Genomic DNA, 17,399 nt, shown 5'->3' on the forward strand with positions numbered 1-17,399 from the left:
AGTACCTGTCTTTGGGCTCTTCCACCCGTTTTTTCCTTGGTGGAGAAAGACTTGTCTCTGGCTTCCAATTTGAACAGTCAAGCCCTTTTTCCTTCTTCTTGGCTTTTACTCTTTCCTCTCCTTTTTCTCTTTTGGGGGTTGCTGGGGAGTCTAAAAACAGAATCATGACATTGTTCCTCAACTCGCTCTGTCTCAGCCAAACCCAAGACTTTGGGGGAGAAAGGACTGAAGGGCAGGGACTGGGGCAACCTCACCCCTCTCCCAACAAATGCACGTTTATACACAAATTGTGCACATGTGGGTGCAAGCTCAAGCTCACGCATGGGGACAGAAAGACATCTCTGCACACCAAAGTGTATATACAGATGTGTACACACACATGAAGCACACAGAAATTCACACATAGGGACATGGACACGAAAACTCACCCATCTACAAATCCCACATTTGTGGTGTAGACAAGCCCTGGCACTCCCACTGGGGGTCGTCACTCAACAGCCATACACTGGGTACCTGCTATAAACCAGTACCCAGGTGCGGGGAGAAATACTTGGCCCCGGGGACCCTGCCCCCTCACCCAGCAGCTGCTTCCAGTTCCTGATGAGGACTTTGGCCAAGGCCACCACCTCCTTGTTGGAGCAGTGCTTGCGGACCCCATTCACGGCGACTCCAATCCTGGTGGTCTGCAAAAGGGAGAAGGTCAGGAGCCAGCCTGCGAATCGGGACACGCTGGACTGGCTGTCCTAGTTGGCAACACCTGCCCCAGGGCACCCACCCCCTTCCCCTGGTCCAGGCTCCCCAGGGCTTTGGCCCAGAACTGTGCCTGAGGTTGTCATCCTGACTTTATAATGGACCTACTGCCTTGAGTGAGGTCAGTGCCCAAGGCCTGGCCCCCCAGCTGCAGGGGTAACTCCAGCTTTGAAGTAAAGCTGGGCCTGGCTGGTGCCAGGACTCCTCCCCATTCTCTGCCCTCCGGTGTCCTGGAGTTCAAATTTCAGCCTAAGACACAACTCTGGCTGCTACAGCCTGGGTACGTGCTAACTTTTCAGGGCCGAGCTTCAAGTAGAGTTTTGGAGGCCACATGGGTAACACACGGAAGATGCAAAAATGGGGGGGGTGCTTTCACCTCTCCCCGAGATGCTGGCCTTCTGGATCCCATAGACCCCGGGTCTTGGGAACTTGGGGGTTCAAGGAAAGCAGGTCAGTCTTGTCCCCAGACCCAGAGGGGCCCGAGAGCTTAGAAAGCTTCCATTGCCATCTGCAGGCTTCTGTTCCCACGCCTGGAGTACCTCAAGATCCCCCCTGCTGCCTTCCCTTTAGAATCCCTCCCAGACCCCCTCCTGGGAGGGCTCCCCCACAAGGACCTTTCCTTCCTGCACAAGGCTGCCCTCCTGCCCCGGGGGCTGCCCATCGCCACCCACCTGGAGCAGCTGGATGGACATCTGCCAGCTGTTGAGCTTCTTCAGGAGGTCCAGGGCCCCTTCCTGTGGGAGGCCACAAGGTGAGGGCCGAGGCCTGTGGGGTCGGCCCAGGCCCCTCTCTGACCATCGTGCGGTCTTGGTGGGAAGGATAGCGGCAGGAGGTAAGGAAGGAGGCTGCTCCAGCGGCAGATCCAGGCAGACAAGCAGTCAGTGGAGAGGTGAGGAAGAGGAGGAGGAGAGAAGGAGCAGCTTCTGCCCCAGACCAGCTCTCTGACTTCACCTCCCGCCACCCATCTGGGTTCCAGCCCGTCTGAGCAGGGTCCAGCCCTACCCACTCTTCCTGACCCCCTGACCCCCTGGTTCTGCTGTTCCTGCCACTGGGAATGCTCTCCCCTTCCCCATCTCTTCCCCTAAAGTTAATTACCTCATGGTTTACTGCTTCTTTTATGTCTGTATCTGCCTCTCTTCACTTCCCAACCGTGACCTTCTGTAGGTTGAGGACTGCAGCTTTTTTTTTTTCTAAATAGCTTTATTGGGGTATAATTGACATACTATAAACCGCACATATTGTAAACTACAATTTGGTGAGTTTTGACATAACGTGTACATCCATGAAACTATCGCCACAATCAAGATAAGAACATAGTCAGGGAGTTCCCTGGTGGTCCAGGGCTTAGGACTCTGCACTTCTACTGCAGGGGACATGGGTTCAATTCCTGGCTGGGGAAATAAGATCCTGCAAGCTGTACAGCGCAGCCCAAAACAAACACAGCAGTCCCGACATTTCCTTGTGCCCCTTGGGAATCTGTCCCTCTCTGTACCCCCAACCCCAGGCACCACTATTCTGCTTTCTTGCATTTTGAAGGATTTTACAGAATGTGACTGTGATGGACGTTTTTGTCTGGCTTCTTCACTTGGTGTTATCATTTTGAGGTTCCATGCACATTGCTGCACGGAGCCACAGTTCTTTTCGTTCCTGGGTTGTTTGCCATTGTAGGCAGAGACCACAGTTTGTTGATCCATTCACCTGTGAATGGGACTGTTAGGGAGTTTCCAATTTGGGGCTGCTACAAACAAAGAGTTTTTGTGAAGATATGCACTTTCTTTTCTCTTGGGTAGAGAGGACTGTATAATCTCTGAGACCTCTGGGTTCAGCACACAGCCCAGTGCTCCCTGAGTGAATGAATAAAGCAGAAAGCAGAGGCGGGAAGGGGAAGAGGGAGGAGAAGACAAGACATACAGATGTGAAAACCTGTTGGTTGCCAGGCCCTGAACCACCCCTGCCCCCTTCTGGTCTTCTCTTTCTTTCCACACACTTCCTAGAAGCCAGCCCCAGCTTCCTGTCCTGAGGTCAGGTCCCTGGGAAGCACCAGCTGACCGTGTCCTGTATGCCCTGACCCCACTGTGCAGTACCAGCCGCCAACCCCTACCCTACCAGGCTTCCTGGGTCACATCCCCCTTCTGCCCTCTGCCAGTCCTCAGTCTCCCTTAGAATTTGGGTTCATAGTATGCTTCAGAGGACTGACGTGTGGATGTGTGTGCATGTGAACTTGCAGGCATGTAACTCTGCATGTACCACTAATTAAAGGCTTATTATCTGCTGGGCACAGTTCTAAATATTTTACATGCACGATCTCTTCTGACTCTTGAAATGATTCTCTGAGATAGGTCCTATTACTATTCTCATTTTTAAAGAATCAAGATCCCATTTTCACAGAAGAGAAATCCAAGAAACAGAAGTGAATTTGCTCAACGTTATAAGGAACTGAGCTGGGAGTCAAACTCGGGCCTTTTGGGTTTGACCCACTATACAACCGTGCAAGTAGGTATGGACATAGGTCTGGTGAGATGTGTGCAGTCATGAAATATCAACATGGGTAAGTGCAGTGGTATGCTGGTCAATGTTTAACAGCAGGTTCTCAAAGGAAAAAATTGATTTGCAGTGTTTGTCAATTTCTGTGGCATCAATATTCTCCCTACAGCAATGTCAAGCTAGAGCATGCTGTCACTGAACTGAAGGAGACACTGGGAAGAAATGAGTGACACAGACCATATTTATGCTGTGCTGTACTTAGTCGCTCAGTCCTGTCCAACTCTTTGTGACCCCATGGACTTGGAAGCCCAAGAATACTGGAGTGAGTAGCCTATCCCTTCTCCAGGGGAGATCTTCCCGACCCAGGAATTGAACCGGGGTCTCCTGCATTGCAGGCGGATTCTTTACCAGCTGAGCTATCAGGGAAGCCCCATATTGATACAATACAGTATAATAAATGGCCTCCAGACCATAGATGACCAAAAATAGTAATAAAATAATAAGGAAGTGATGACTCTGGAGTATTTATGACATTTGTTTTTAACAAAATTTAATTGTAAGCATACAGTTTAATGTTAAAAACAATTGCTGTATTTAACAACTGGCTTGCAAAATCCCTGAAAGTTCAACAATCAGCATTAAGCCAGTTCCAGCTCACCACTGGGTGTGTGCCTGTGTATGTCACACTGTATATATAACTGGGTCATGTTGGAGAACAGCCGTGAGCGCCAGTTGTAGCTGGACTCACAACGCCATGGGCAAATGTTGCCAGGCACGTCTTTCGGCATGCATGTATGGGACATGCAGCCAGCAGTATCTCCAGTTCAGGTGGGGAGCTGCTGTGTGTATGCTGCTCAAGGACTGGGCTGACGGAAAAGTCTGTTCAGGTTTTTCCCAAAAAAAGCTGTCATGGAAACCCAAACGAACTTTTTGGCCAACCCAATATAATGTGTCTATTTGTCTTTGTGGGATGACGTCTATGTCACAACCCGTCTGGACACGTAAGTGCAGCTGTTTGCTATGTTTATAGCTTTGCACATCGGGGTATAGCTTATGGTGCACATGCACACGTTTAAACATGCATACAGTTGTCTTTGTGGCTTTTTCTGAAAATACAATGGTCTGTGTGTCAGTCATGTCAGGATCAGGAACCACATCTGTCATGCAGTTATTTATGTTCACAGTTGCTTGTTTACACAGTGTGTGGCTGCATGTAGTTATGTCTGTGTGTGTAATCGTGTGGTGTTTTGCTGTATGTTTGAGGCTGGTACAGTAGGTGTGTGCTCACAGCATCTGACAAAAGCCCTAAGTTTCTGGGACTTCAGTAATTGGCAGTAAACCCCGGGTCTGAGCTGCAACGTGGAAGATCCGTCTTCTCACAGGAAGTGTGTCCTCTCCCTAACCACCACTGGGCGGGCCCACTTTGGCTCCCAGAACAGGCCCCACCCTTCTAGGTTACATGCCCAGAGCTCTGTGCCCACCCAGATGCTGCCAAGAACCTAGGCGCAGACGTGGCTGCAGACCGGCTCTGTGCTCCAGGGACCCTGTGGCCAGACTTGCATCTTTTCCTGGAGAGAGCTCTGGGTACTTCCACAGGACTCCTCGCCAAAGGACACTATTTCTTCTTCCCATTTCACAGAAGAAGAAATCCAGGGCTAGAGAGAGAAAGCAGAGTGGTGGGTCTACAGCCATAAAAGGAGTGAGGGGAGGCCAGGGCCGGTCCCTTCCTCCTCAGCCACTCTGCCTTTCTCAGGTCTCCTAGGCTTCCCACTCCTGCCCTCTCACCAAGAGGCCTAGAATCTCCTGGCCCAAGTCGGGGGCCAGCAAGGGGCAGGGCTGGGACAACTTGTCTGATTGAGGTGGAATCTGGTTCAGGAGACCCGGGCTGGGCTCTGCCACCTCCAGCTGAGTCTGATGACTTGAGGCTCAGTTTCAACTGACTTTGCAGCATCCTGGAATGGAGACTCCTTAAAATCTGCAGGTTTCTGCATTTCCTCTGGCTGAGCAAAAGCAGGTGTCACTCTCTGAGCCTTCCCAAGCACCAGTCCAGATCATCCTAAGGGTTTCACATCTCTTCCACCCTCACCATCACCAGCAGAGACAAAAAAAATCCAGTGACAATCCTTCCCAGGAGACAGGTCATCTCATCTCACAGATGGAGAAACTGAGGCTCTGGTCTTCATATGGACACCAACTCAATACTGCCCATGTCTTACTTGAGGGCTCCCTGTCACCCCATGGGTCCAGCAACCCCTCCCTTGTCCCTGCTCTAAAGACACCCTTAGGGTCTGGCATTTTCCTGAGCTTCTAGGATTACAGAATGTGTTGGAAATGCAAGTCCTGCCCCTGGATGGCAGAAGGAGGAGGGTCCTGGGACAGGGTCGAAAGGGAGGGGGGTACAGCCTGCCAGGCTACCCCCGCCTCACCCCACTCTGGGTGACTCCCAGCCCTCCCTGTCCCAAGGCCAAGTTTGCTCAGCTAGGAATCGGGCGGCAGCCAACTTGAGGCAAAGATCACGGGAAGGATCAAATATTAACTTCAAGCCGGCCCGCGCTAAGGGCTCCGGGCACTGAGCGCTCAGGGGTCCGCAGGGAGGGCCGCCAGCCCTGATTCCCCTCAACCTCTGAGCTCCGCTGTCCCCGCCGCCGCCGCCCCCGCGCCCTGGCCGCCAGCCGGTCCCCGCTTCCCCCGCCCGTTGGGCCCCGTGGGCGCAGCGGCTGCCCGACACCTGTTAGGCCCCCGCCCGGGGCCCGGGCCCCACCCCGCGGCCAAGGAAAGCGAGAGTAGCCAACAGCTCCTGAAGCCTCTAGCCGTGCGGTTGCTGGAACCCAGGCCCTTGGCTCTTTCTGCGTCAGCTCCACTCCCGGGGTGCGGGGTAGACACGGCTCAGCACCCCTCATCAGTTCGTTTCTTCCCGCTTCTCGAGTCACCCAGGAGTTCTTTCCACCACTATCTCCGGGTCCCCCTGTCCCGCGGTCACCACCGCTCCCCCCGGGCTTTTGCACACGCCGAATCCAGGGGCTCCGAAAGTCCTTTTCCAGCTCCTGTCTCCCATTCTTTCCCGGGCCCCGTACGACCTACCCGGGGGCCCCCAACCCTGCAGGTCCAGACGGACGTGCACAAGAAGCCTTCGGGTCTTCCGGGGCTGGCTCGGTGCTCCCCCAACCCCCACCCGACGCCCCTCCCCTCCACCTCACCCCCGGCGCCCCGGGGCCACGCACACGCCCACCCTGAGATGCCAGTCTTCCCCCTCGGGGCGCGGAGCCCGGCCCCAGCCGCGCCTCCCTCGGGTCCCGGAGTCCCGCGCGCGCGCCTCCTGGGCGCCCGGCCAGCACGCGCCCCCGGGACTCCTCGGGGCTCGCACGCGCCGCGCCTCCCCCGGGGTGGGGAGCGGGGGTTGAAGCCCGAACTCTGCAGCCTCACCGTCTTCTTCCTGGCCACCATCTTCTCCAGCTTCTTGGCGATCCTTAGCAGCTCCTCTTCCTGGCCCATGTTGGCCCGCGACGCCCGGCGGGGCTAGGGGCGCAGGGGCCGCAGCCGGGCTGCGGGGGGGCCGGAGGCGTAAAAGGGGAGAGGGCGCGCCAGCCGCGCGGGCCCCAAACACACCAGACACACACGCCCGGCGGGGGCGGGGCTCCCCCCACACCCCCCACCGCGGGCCTCCCGACGTGGGGGAGGGGCGGCGTGCACTAAATATAGACTTCAAGGACTCGCCCGGGCAAAGATTGCCCGCGCCCGCCAGCCCGGCCTCCCCGGGAGAGGGACAAGGCTGCGAGAGCCTGGCTGGTCCTGGAGGGGCGGGGTGGGGGGCCTGGAGCGGAAGGAAGATTTGGGAAGAAGGGCGCCCGGCGAGTGGGGGCAGCCGTCGGCCCCTGGCCCCTGAGAGAGGCCTTCGAGGCGAGGAGGGCTCCTCTCTGCAACCTTTGCAGCTCAAACCCGGCGCACCTAGTTCGCGCCGATATCCAGGTGGAGGCAATTTGGTATACTCGAATCCCCTTATTTTTGCATGATCGTGAAATCCAGTTCTGTCCCATCCCCGTTCTCACTCATTGGTGCACACGGCCTGTGCACATGTGTGTGTATCCAGGCCCACCGTGGCCTTCAGTTTTGTATGTTGAAGCGAGGTTTTGCATTTCTGGTCCCACAACTGCACTTCTAGTGAGGGTGAGGGCTTGGGAGACCCCTAAGTGCGCCCGACTTTGAGAACTTTGGGTCCAGTTGCATGAGTGCTGTTTATTTATTCAGGGTCTGCACGCTGCCTCCCCAAGGAGATTGGGTCTGGAAACAAAATTGTGCCCCCACAGCTGTGCACACGTCCGTGTTCCTGTGGAAGGACCCCTCCAGTGCCCCCAGCAGACCCACATCCCTCCCTAAACGAGTGAGTTTAATTGATAGAAAATGATCTATGCGTGTGCGCAGTGTGCGTGTGAGGGTGTTTATGGGCCTGGAGGGGAGTCAGGAAAAATGGTTCACAGTGTGTGGGGTGTGAGGAGTTGTAGCTGGGGGTGTTCAAAGGAAATCTCGAGACTTTCCTGAGAGAACCTTAGAGAATGGATGACAGAGTGAACTCATCTGGCTTCTGATGACAAATTGAAATTAAAATAGCGTGATCACAGTTTAGGCATACAAATATGGAGTTGGGTGGCCACTGAGGATCTGGTATCAGACACATTTCTGCACCATTCAACGCTTGAACTTTCAGGACTTCCCTGGCAGTCCAGTAGCTCAGACTCTGCTTCCACTGTAGGGGGCATGGGTTCAATCCTTGGTAAGGGAACTAAAATCCCATACGCCATGTACTGTGCAGCCAAATAGAAAAAGAAAAAAAAAAAAGATTAAACAAAACCCTTAAGCTCTCTTTGAGCTGTACGAGCTCCAAGAACATCACCAGAGTGCTCAGAACAATACCTGCCAGCTGCAAGCCTTTTTGTCTCAAGGTCTCCCCTTGTAATTATGCAACCATTTTGGACCGCAACCAATCTTTACTTCATAAGCACCTTTACTTCTGTCCAGCTCCAATTGTAATTCCTGATAAACAGCTCATGTAACTGGCTGTAACTTTGCCATTTTCTCCTTTATACGCCTGCCCCATTTTGAAGTCTTGCAGAACACAATTCATGCACTTCTCCAGGACTACAGAGCTAATAAAACCCAAACAAACAAACTTTTCTTCCCAATCAGATCTCCATTTCTAAAATTGGGCTAAAACTTCTAACTGCTGCTGTGTGACCTGGGACCAAGGTAGGAAGGGGTGGGTTTTTCACTCATTCAACAGATACATACTGAATGTCCAAGCAACGAGCAAGACAGATCCAGTCCCAGCAAGCTTGAGGCAGTCTCTGGATAAGAAAAACCTTAAACAAATATGGACACCATCACTTCTGTGTTATCACAACTTGGGTAAGGGTCAGAAAGAAATAGAGGATACATTACAGACATATCTAAGGGGTTTTATACCATTCGGCATGTCATGTTCTCTAAAGAAATGAAATTTAAACTTTGGGCAGACGTGCTCAGTGGGAGTTAGGGGGTTGGAGGAGAGTGTTGAAGTAAGATAAGAGGGACTTCCATGGTGGTCCAGTGGCTAAGACTCTGTGCTCCCAATGCAGGAGGTCCAGGTTCAATCTCTGGTCAGGGAGCTAGATCCCACATGCCACAGGTAAAAGATCCCCCATGGTGAAATGAAGACCAAAGATCCTGAGTGCCACCACTAAGACCCGACTCTTTGTGACTTCATGGACTATAGCCCACCAGGCTCCTCTGTCCATGGAATTCTCCAGGCAAGAATACTGGACCCAGCACATCCAAATTGATAAATATTAAAGAAAAGAGAGAGAAAACAAGAAACCTTCACTCATACATGTATTTATTGAGCGCCTACTAGGTGTCATGCACTTTTAGCCTTGAACATCCTGAGAGGTACAAATCAATTCTGTTGGAATTCCAAATGTGCAAAACTTACGGAAGGGAGAGTGTTTGGCCTGTCAGGGTTAAAGAAACCGAGAAACTGGTGTGGTCGTAGCACAGAGGTGAGAGGAGTGTGCAGAGAGGGAGCGGCCTGATCATCAAAAGCACTATGAGCCACTTTTAAGAGGTTAGACTGAACAGTCTTGACTAACCCCCAAGCAAGCCCCTCTCGGTTGAAGAGACAGCTGTCTGCAATTACATAGGACTGGTCATTTTTTAAAAAGCCCAGTAAAAAAGCCCATAAAAAAAATCTTAAAAAAGAGTTGAGTTTCCTTAAATTTCTACCCAAATCCCACTGTGAATTGAGTGACATCAAAAGAAGCCAGGACTTTCATCAGGGACGCTGATGAAAACATCAAGTCCTACCCTTTCTTTGTACAGATGGGAAGATTGAGGCCCAGTGAGGGCCAGGACTGCACTGCTCAACCATTATCAGTCGGTACCCACTACCTCCCCTCTGCCCACCCATCCACCTTGGAGGTCAGTTCAGTTCAGGTCGGTCGTGTCCGACTCTCTGCGACCCCATGGACTGCAGCACACCAGGCCTCCCTGTCCATCGCCAACTCCTGGAGTTTACTCAAATCCATGTCCATGGAGTCGGTGATGCCATCCAACCATCTCATCCTCTGTCGTTCCCTTCTCCTCCTGCCTTCAATCTTTCCCAGCACCAGGGTCTTTTCAGATGAGTCAGTTCTTCGCATCAGGTTCCTGAACACATCTCTGACAGCTTTCTGCATCTGACTGAAGGCTTCAGAGCAGCCTGGAAGTTGAGAATTAGGAACTGGCACTCCTAGAAAGAACCCCTGAGCCGGTGAGAGACTAGAGTTGGTGGTAAATACACCAGTTCTTCAGTCTCCATGGGACAACTTGAAGACATGTTCTAATCAATACAGTCTGTCAGCTGTTCCCTTCATTTCTCATGGTGGTAACTGCTCAATAACACACTCTTTACTGCTTTTTTTTCTTCTTTTTAAAAATATTTATTTATTTATCTGGGGGACTCCCCTGGTGGTCCAGTGGCTAAAACTGTGTTCCCAGTGCAGGGGGCCAGGGTTGGATCCCTGGTCAGAGAACTAGATCCCACATGCCACAACTAAGACACAGTACAGCTAAATAAATATTTTAAAAATACATTTATCTATTTATTTGGCTGCCTTGGGTCTTAGTTGCGGCAGGTGGGGTCTTCGTTGGGGCATGCGGGCTTCTCTGTAGTCACTTCTCTCTAGTTGCGTGTGGGCTCTGGAGCGCAAGGGCTCAGTAGTTGTAGCGCGCAGGCTTAGTTGCCCTGCAGCACGTGGGATCTTAGTTCACCGACCAGGGATGGAATCTGCATCCGCTGCCTTGCATAGCAGATTCTTAACCACCGGACCACCGGGGAAGTCCCTCCTTCACTGTTTTTTGACTTTCTGTTTCACATCCCTGCTTCTTCATTGTGCTTCCTGGGACCACCTCACAAATAAACTACCCTCTCCAATCCTTGTCTCAGGGGAGATGAAGTCAAACCAGGGACTGTAGCAGAGCTACATTGTAGGTCTCCAGACTCCCAGTCCAGTGCTTTCCCTCACACCGTGGTTTCCCAGCCTCGGCACTATTAACATTTTGGAAATTCATTGTTTTGATGGGCTGGCCTGTGAACTGAAGGATGTTGAGCCTCAGCCCTGAACACTAGCCACTAGATGCCAGCATTGCCTTCCAGTCGGCAACAGTAAAACATTTCTCTGCCTTGCCATATGGCCTTGGGGGGAGAATCACTCTGGTTGCCGTCTACTGCTCTGCACCAGGCTGTCTCTTTTCCAAGTCTAGAGCAAGAATTCCAAGCCCTAAGAATCTCTCCCCTTCCCTATGGCTCTTTAGAGCACATAAATGAAACTGAAATTTACTCCAAAAAATCCTTTATTAGAGATGAGTGAAATAATAACAGATCTGAGATGAATAAAACCAGTCACTGGGGTCTCTGAAGACAACCCTGCTCCTGTGGGATCACAGACCAGCCGGGTATCCAGGGTAAACAGCCCAGCTTCCCTGGCCAGGCTGCCACGTTGGCCATTGGCATCTTCCAGCCTCCCTCGCTTGTCCCCGTCCATCCCTGCCAGGACCCAGTGCCCACAGAACTGATGTGTTAGAGGCTGATGATGGCTTAGGTGTATCTGTTTTCCAAGATGGGCCTGAAAGCGATGGTGGGATTTCTGGTGCTAGGAAGCAGAACCTTTAAGTCTCCACCCTCCATTTCTATCACTCTCCTTTCTCCTTTCTTGGCCCTTTGCTTCCCCTGAGACTGGAAGGCTCCTGAGCTGACCACGAGAAATAGGAGAGAAGTGACGATAATCATCCTAGACCATGCCTTTCCTTCTGGCTAAATCAAGGAGAGTAGGCAAATTGGGGGTGAGCCCTACCCTCCCTCCTGGCTGGGGATCTAGCAGAGGTTCACAGCAAGGCTGTGCTGTCCCTCAGAAGGAGTGATATTCAGAATATTTATTTAACAGTCAGTACAGCATGGGCATTGACCACCCAGGATGGATACAGGCTGCAGACAACTGCAATACCATTCGGGTGTAAGCCAGCTGATTGTCAGTCTGCCCCTGAGCCCAGAACCATCCTCTGGAATGGCCCTGCCCATTCCCAGGCCTAACTCTTGGGACCAGCTGCTGGGAAAGGGACCTCAGCTGCAGGACCTGTATCTTATTCTTGTGGCCTCTGCAGTGCCTGGCCCAGGAATAAACAAAGAGCCAGAACTCAGTCAAAGAATCCTAGGCTAATGAATGACTGAGAAGACAGTCCCTAGTCTGGCAGAATCCCTGGCCTACAGAATGATGAAGGTGGGTTAGAGTCCCCCAGATTGATGGAAGAAATACAGTCCTGCTCTGATGAAAGATTTAGGGTTCTGCAGCTGGAGCTAAGTCAGGAGCACTAGGGTCTAGACGTAGGGTTCCCTTGTCCCTGGCAGGTATGAGAGGAAAACAAACCACCGTCAGCCCTAACACGGAGGGCCCAGTGTTCCTGGCAGGGGCATGGGCTCATGGCAGGGAGGAAGGCCAGCCACAGAGGCACAGGGACAGAGAGAACAAGACCCCAGGGCGTGAACACCTCAGCTCCTCAGTCTTATGGGCTGAAGTCCTAGCTCTGAATGCTGGGGTTCGAGCCAGCAAGGAGCTAGTCCTGCGAAAACTGCACAGAACTGGGCGGGAGAAGTCCAGTCCTCGAGCCGTCTCCTTCAGGGACGCCGACCTGGGGAGAAAGGATGAAAATCGACATCTTCTAAGCACTGGGCAAGGCAACCCACTATAGTATCCTTGCCTGGAGAATCCCACAAACAGAGGAGCCTGGCAGGCTACAGTCCATAGGGTCACAAAGAGTCAGACATGACTGAAGTGACTTGGTACGCACACAAGCACTTATTATATCCCAGCTGTTTATCTCACTCAGTTTCAAACAGTTCTGTTGTAGGTAAATGAAATCATCGTGAATGAAATACCCAATTTTAGAGAATGAAACTGAGGTTTGAAGAAGTGAAACACCACTTCTCCAAGACCTCCACACACCAAAGCCCAGGTCCTTATTCTCACCTCTCAACAACGGGCATCAATCGGTTAATGGACGATGATGGCCATAGACACACATTCGTGACTGGTGCCTGCCTGCCTTTGGTGGACTGAGGATGACGCTTCCCCAGAGAGAGCCAGTTCCTCCCATCCCTTACTTTCAACGTAGACAACTGACGCCATCCCTGGTGAATCCCCAGGGGAACCAGGAACAGAGGTGGCTTCCTTCTTGGCAAGCTTGCCTCTGTCCTCTGCCCACCCCCAGGCTTCTCATCTAAAGATGTGCGATTGTTTGAGACTCTGATTCAGCAGGAAGAGCTGGATTAACTCTTGCTGTGCTAACATGGCAAGAGGATGATAGCACTTCCCTGAATGCCTAGAAGTTTCAGCGGATTCCAGGAGACTCCTGTACAAGGAGAGAGTCCGACAAACCAAGGGCTGGTACCCTAATCCTACCCTAAGCCTAATCCTAATTAGCCACCTAATTTGCCATCCTAATCCTACCTCGTCTGCAGGGAAGCAGTACCTCTTCTCAGCGATCAGGCTGGCTGACACTGCTTTGCTTATCCTTCCCTGGGGAGCAGCCAGAACTTGGGCCTTGTCAGCTCTGCCACCTCTCAAGGCCTCAGCTCTCCCCAGCTGCCCCCATCAAGGGCTACAGCGGGGGAGGAGGAACAGGAGGAAAGGGACTGGTCAAACAACTGCCCCCAGTGCTGGAGAGAGATCTCCCGCCCTAATACACTCACTCTTGACCAACTCTGCCTCCCAGGCACCCTGTTGTGCATGCATGCCTGGTCAGTCGCTCAGTCGTGTCCGACTCTCTGCAACCCCAAGGACTGTAAGCCCACCAGGCTCCTCTGTCTGTGGAATTTTCCAGGCAAGAATACTGGAGTGGTTGCCATTTCCTCCTCCAGGGAATCTTCCCCACCCAGGGATCGAACCCACGTCTCCTGCATTAGCAGGTGAAATCTTTGGCACTTCGTCACTTGGGAAGCCCAGGCATCCTGTCACTACCCTGCAAACCACATATCCTACCATCATGTTCCTTCCGGGTACAGGCTGCTGGGCTGAGGGACACTCTTCCAGGCTCCGCCCCCCCGCCGATAGGAGCGCGTGCTCTCGGAGCTGAAAGACAAGGACAGGCCAACGTGACCCCTGTGCCCAGAGAGCCCCTTGGAGCTGGGGGAAGAGGCTCAGGCAGAGAGCGGGGCTTGGGGCTTGGGATGGCTGGGTAGTCAGTCCACGAGGCCCCCAGGCCGAGTCCATCACAGGCCTCAGAGGCCTGGAACTGACCTCCACACTGGAAATTTCCCCGTGTCTACTCCCCAAACTCCAAACTGAAAGGGTCTGCAAGGAAGGGAGGACTGGATCCTGGGTTGGAGGTGGGAATAGAGTGAAGATCCCACTGTGAGCCCCCAGAACAAGTACACAGGTGGGATGAGGCCTTCACTCTTCCAGCCTGAGCCCTAGACTTGGAAGCAGATGTGTGAAGCGGGGAAGAGGTCCAATCACCCTCCACTTAAGGTCTAGCATTTCCACATCGTTCATGGGCCTCAGAGCTGGGAGGCAGCTCAGGCGTCAGGCAGACACCCTTTAGAGGTGGGGAAGTAAATGAAGGCTCAGAGAAGTCTGAAGACTTGGCTACGTTGCACAGTGGGCTTTCACCAACCTGAACCTGACGGGGGGATACATCTCTGCAGGGGAGGTTCCAGATGTCAGGCTGGGGCGGGAGGGCCCTGGGAGCTCGCAGGGGCCCTCTTCAGAGCTGGGTAGGATTTCGTTGGGACCCCCAGGTTCCACGGAGCTTGTGAGGCTGGAGGAGGAGGAGGCTGGGCTGCTCAGGTTCTCAGAGGCCCCAGGGGACTCTGAGCTCAGGCTGGGGATTTCAGAACGATCTGAAATCAGAAGTGATAACGCCTGTCTTCATCACTTACTCAAAGGAACTTCTGACCTTGGGGATCTATTATGGTTCTCTCCCAAATCCGCGCCCCCCACCTAGGACCCCCCTCCTCCCACCTCTCCAGCACTTAACTCTTCCCCATCACACTTCAGTATCATGGCTCACGCTGTTCATTCCTGATGGCCAGAGCCATGCTGACTCACTGTTTTGATTCTGGTCACACCCTCTCCTCAATCTGGATTCTCCTGCTCATCCGTCAGGCTCAGCTCTGATGCTGCCCCCTCCAGGAAGCCTTCCTAACCCCCGCACCAGTCCCAACAGGATTGGCTCCCTTCCTCTCCTGAGCTTCCAGAATAAGCTTGTTCATTCATTCAACCAACAGTTCTTGACAGCAGCCAGGCACTGTGCTAGGTGCTGGAGAAATAGTCAGCAAAGCTTGCTTCTTTCCTTTTGGGATTTATGTTCTATGTCACACTATGCATTTATATTATAATGACCTATCTTCCAGTTCTTATTTCCCTCTCTAGTCTGTGTCTCAGTAGACCCCAAGGGACTTGAGATACAGTGGATGCTCAAAACATTCTTCCCTCTCTTTTATTAAAGTGAAGCACTGAGGAGTCTGGAATAAGACATGCCTGGGTTTGAAGCCCACATCATGGTTTAGCTGTGGGATCTTGGGCATGTTACTTAACATCTCTCTGCCTTTACCTGTAAGGGGGAGATGATAACCCCTACCTGCCAGGTGATAGTGAGGATAACATGGACTAACACAGCACTCTTAGCTCAGTCCCCCAGCACACAGCAGGCCCTCAATGAACGGCATCAGAGCATTTTTCTGGGCAAACAACCATACCTCCGCTGGCGAGTCCCACACGCCCTTGGGCCATGGTCCGAGAAGGGTTTTTGACCGGCAAAGGTGGGGGGCAATCCTCACTCTGGCTCTTAGGGGCAGCTGGTCCCAGGCTGGTGATGGTCTCATAGGTCTTGTTGCTGATGTCCAGCCTCCCACTGGTCCAGCGGGCCTGGGCTGGGGGCTTCAGTGTGCAGCGCTGCTGGGCCAAAATTGTGGTAGGGAAGATAGCCTTGGTTCCCCACGCTCAGCCCTGCCCCTCCTCACATCAGGGCCCATCTGACTCTTCCCTTGGGCTGTCTGGAGACCCGAGAGGCTAGGACGCACCTTCTCTTCCTCATCCTCCTCACTGTCAGAGCCAGGTTCTGTGGAAATTCCCCAGGGGTAGTCCAAGTGCAAGGGGAAGGTGAGGGTCCCGGCCTGAGCCTGCTCCAGCTGCCAAACACAAAGCCTTTGTGGCTCAGAAGGCCAGGGGCTCAGTGGAGAGAGAAGGGGTCAGGGACTCCCTCTCCTTCCCTAGATCTCACCAGGTTCTCACACTCCTTGTGCTGCTTCTTCCTGGCTATGTCCAGAGCCGTCTCTCCTGCCTCGTTCACTGGGAGGGATAAAGGCAGGGGTCATGGTTAGGGTCAAAGAGGCATTACAGTTTAGAGGTTAAGATGAGTCTTTGGAATCAAGATTGTCTGGGTTTTAATCCTGGCTCTGCTACTTCATGGCTGTGTGACCTTGGACAAGTGACTTAACCTCTCTGGGCCTTAATTGTCTCATCTATAAAATGAGTATGATACTAACTACTGATGAGGTTGTTGTAAAGATTAAATTAGTTAGTGTACATAGAAAACCTGGCACATTATCAGGTACACATTAAATAGTAAATTGTAGCTGTTATAAGCACTATTATTCAGAGTTAGTTAATGTTTATTTGACTAGGTACTTTCAGAAACATTTTATTTTATCCTTTTAGCAGGTGTACTAGGTCAGTGATCTCATTCCCATTTTACAGATGAAGAAGCTGAGGTTCAAGAGATGAACAGACAAACCCCAACATCACAAAGGTGGTCAGAAGCAAGCCAGGATTAGAGCCCAAGTCTGTCTACAAAGTCCATTTGCAGTGCTTGGACTCTGCAAGTGCTCTATGTCTGGGAATAAGGCAGGAAGTCCTCCATTGGGGTAGTCAGAAATGGGGGGTTGATGGAGGAGTTGTCGGAGCCCCACCTGTGGCCACCGAGGCTCTCCCTTTCAGCAGCAGCTTGAGGCAGTCGAGCTGGTTGTAGAGGGCAGCACAGTGGAGGGCGCTGTTGCCATCAGCAGCCTTGGCATCCAGGTGACCACTGCGGGTGTTGGGGGGTCAGGGAGGTAGGAAGGGAACAGACAGGTGAGGGGGTCAGAGTCAGGGGGAAAAGAGGGAAAGGAAAGGAAGGAGGAGATGGGGAAAAGAGGAAGGAAAGGGGAGCATGAGGAGGTGGGCAGATGGGCAGGAAGCTTCTCACCCATTTTGGATGATGAAATCCACCAGGGGCAGGGAGGCCTGGTTGGCGACTCTGATAGCCAGGTGCAGGGCGAGCTCTCCAGGTGCCTGAATACATGTCCACACCTCTGAGTTTCCCCCAGTTCACCTGCCCCCGCAACATTACCCTCTTGAATGCTTGCTGCCCCCTGACACCTCCAGATATGAAAGGGCCAGAACCCCAGTGAGAGGAGACTGAATGGGGAAACCTCAGGTTTCAGAGTGGGGTGCAAGGCCATTCCTTCACTCCTTCCTTCAGCAGTTCTACCTCCTCCTCCCCCAGGAGAAGGTGTTTCCCAAACTTGGTTCCTGGCCATGCACTCCTCTCTGCTCCTCCCTCTCATGACCCTCAAGACCTCAAATAACCTTGAGCTCTCAGCTCTCATTTGCATGTCAGTTGCT

At 52.7% G+C, this 17,399-nt stretch overlaps 2 protein-coding genes across 3 annotated transcripts in view; both read right to left on the bottom strand.

Moving 5' to 3' along the window:
• The window catches only part of TCEA3 (transcription elongation factor A3), a 43,045-nt gene extending 36,181 nt beyond the window's left edge, over window positions 1-6,864 (bottom strand). The window contains exons 1-4 of one of the 2 annotated variants that reach the window (XM_061148170.1): window positions 6,658-6,864; window positions 1,422-1,484; window positions 578-683; window positions 6-150 (exon numbers count right to left, since the gene is read on the bottom strand). In XM_061148170.1, coding sequence (XP_061004153.1) covers window positions 6-150; window positions 578-683; window positions 1,422-1,484; window positions 6,658-6,726 — 383 coding nt within the window. In that variant the 5' untranslated portion in view covers window positions 6,727-6,864. The remainder of the gene's footprint in view (window positions 1-5; window positions 151-577; window positions 684-1,421; window positions 1,485-6,657) is intronic. The other variant, XM_061148169.1, reaches the window with a different exon arrangement.
• Window positions 6,865-11,082: 4,218 nt separating this feature from the next.
• ASAP3 (ArfGAP with SH3 domain, ankyrin repeat and PH domain 3) overlaps window positions 11,083-17,399 on the bottom strand; it is a 47,487-nt gene continuing 41,170 nt past the window's right edge. Inside the window, 9 exon segments of the mRNA XM_061148171.1 lie at window positions 11,083-12,426; window positions 13,776-13,834; window positions 13,837-13,865; window positions 14,410-14,635; window positions 15,494-15,689; window positions 15,818-15,925; window positions 16,018-16,085; window positions 16,706-16,821; window positions 16,981-17,066. Of these exon segments, the coding sequence (XP_061004154.1) occupies window positions 12,352-12,426; window positions 13,776-13,834; window positions 13,837-13,865; window positions 14,410-14,635; window positions 15,494-15,689; window positions 15,818-15,925; window positions 16,018-16,085; window positions 16,706-16,821; window positions 16,981-17,066 (963 nt within the window). The 3' untranslated portion in view covers window positions 11,083-12,351.

This window comes from Dama dama, chromosome 8, assembly GCF_033118175.1.
Source record: "Dama dama isolate Ldn47 chromosome 8, ASM3311817v1, whole genome shotgun sequence".
NCBI lineage: Eukaryota > Metazoa > Chordata > Mammalia > Artiodactyla > Cervidae > Dama > Dama dama.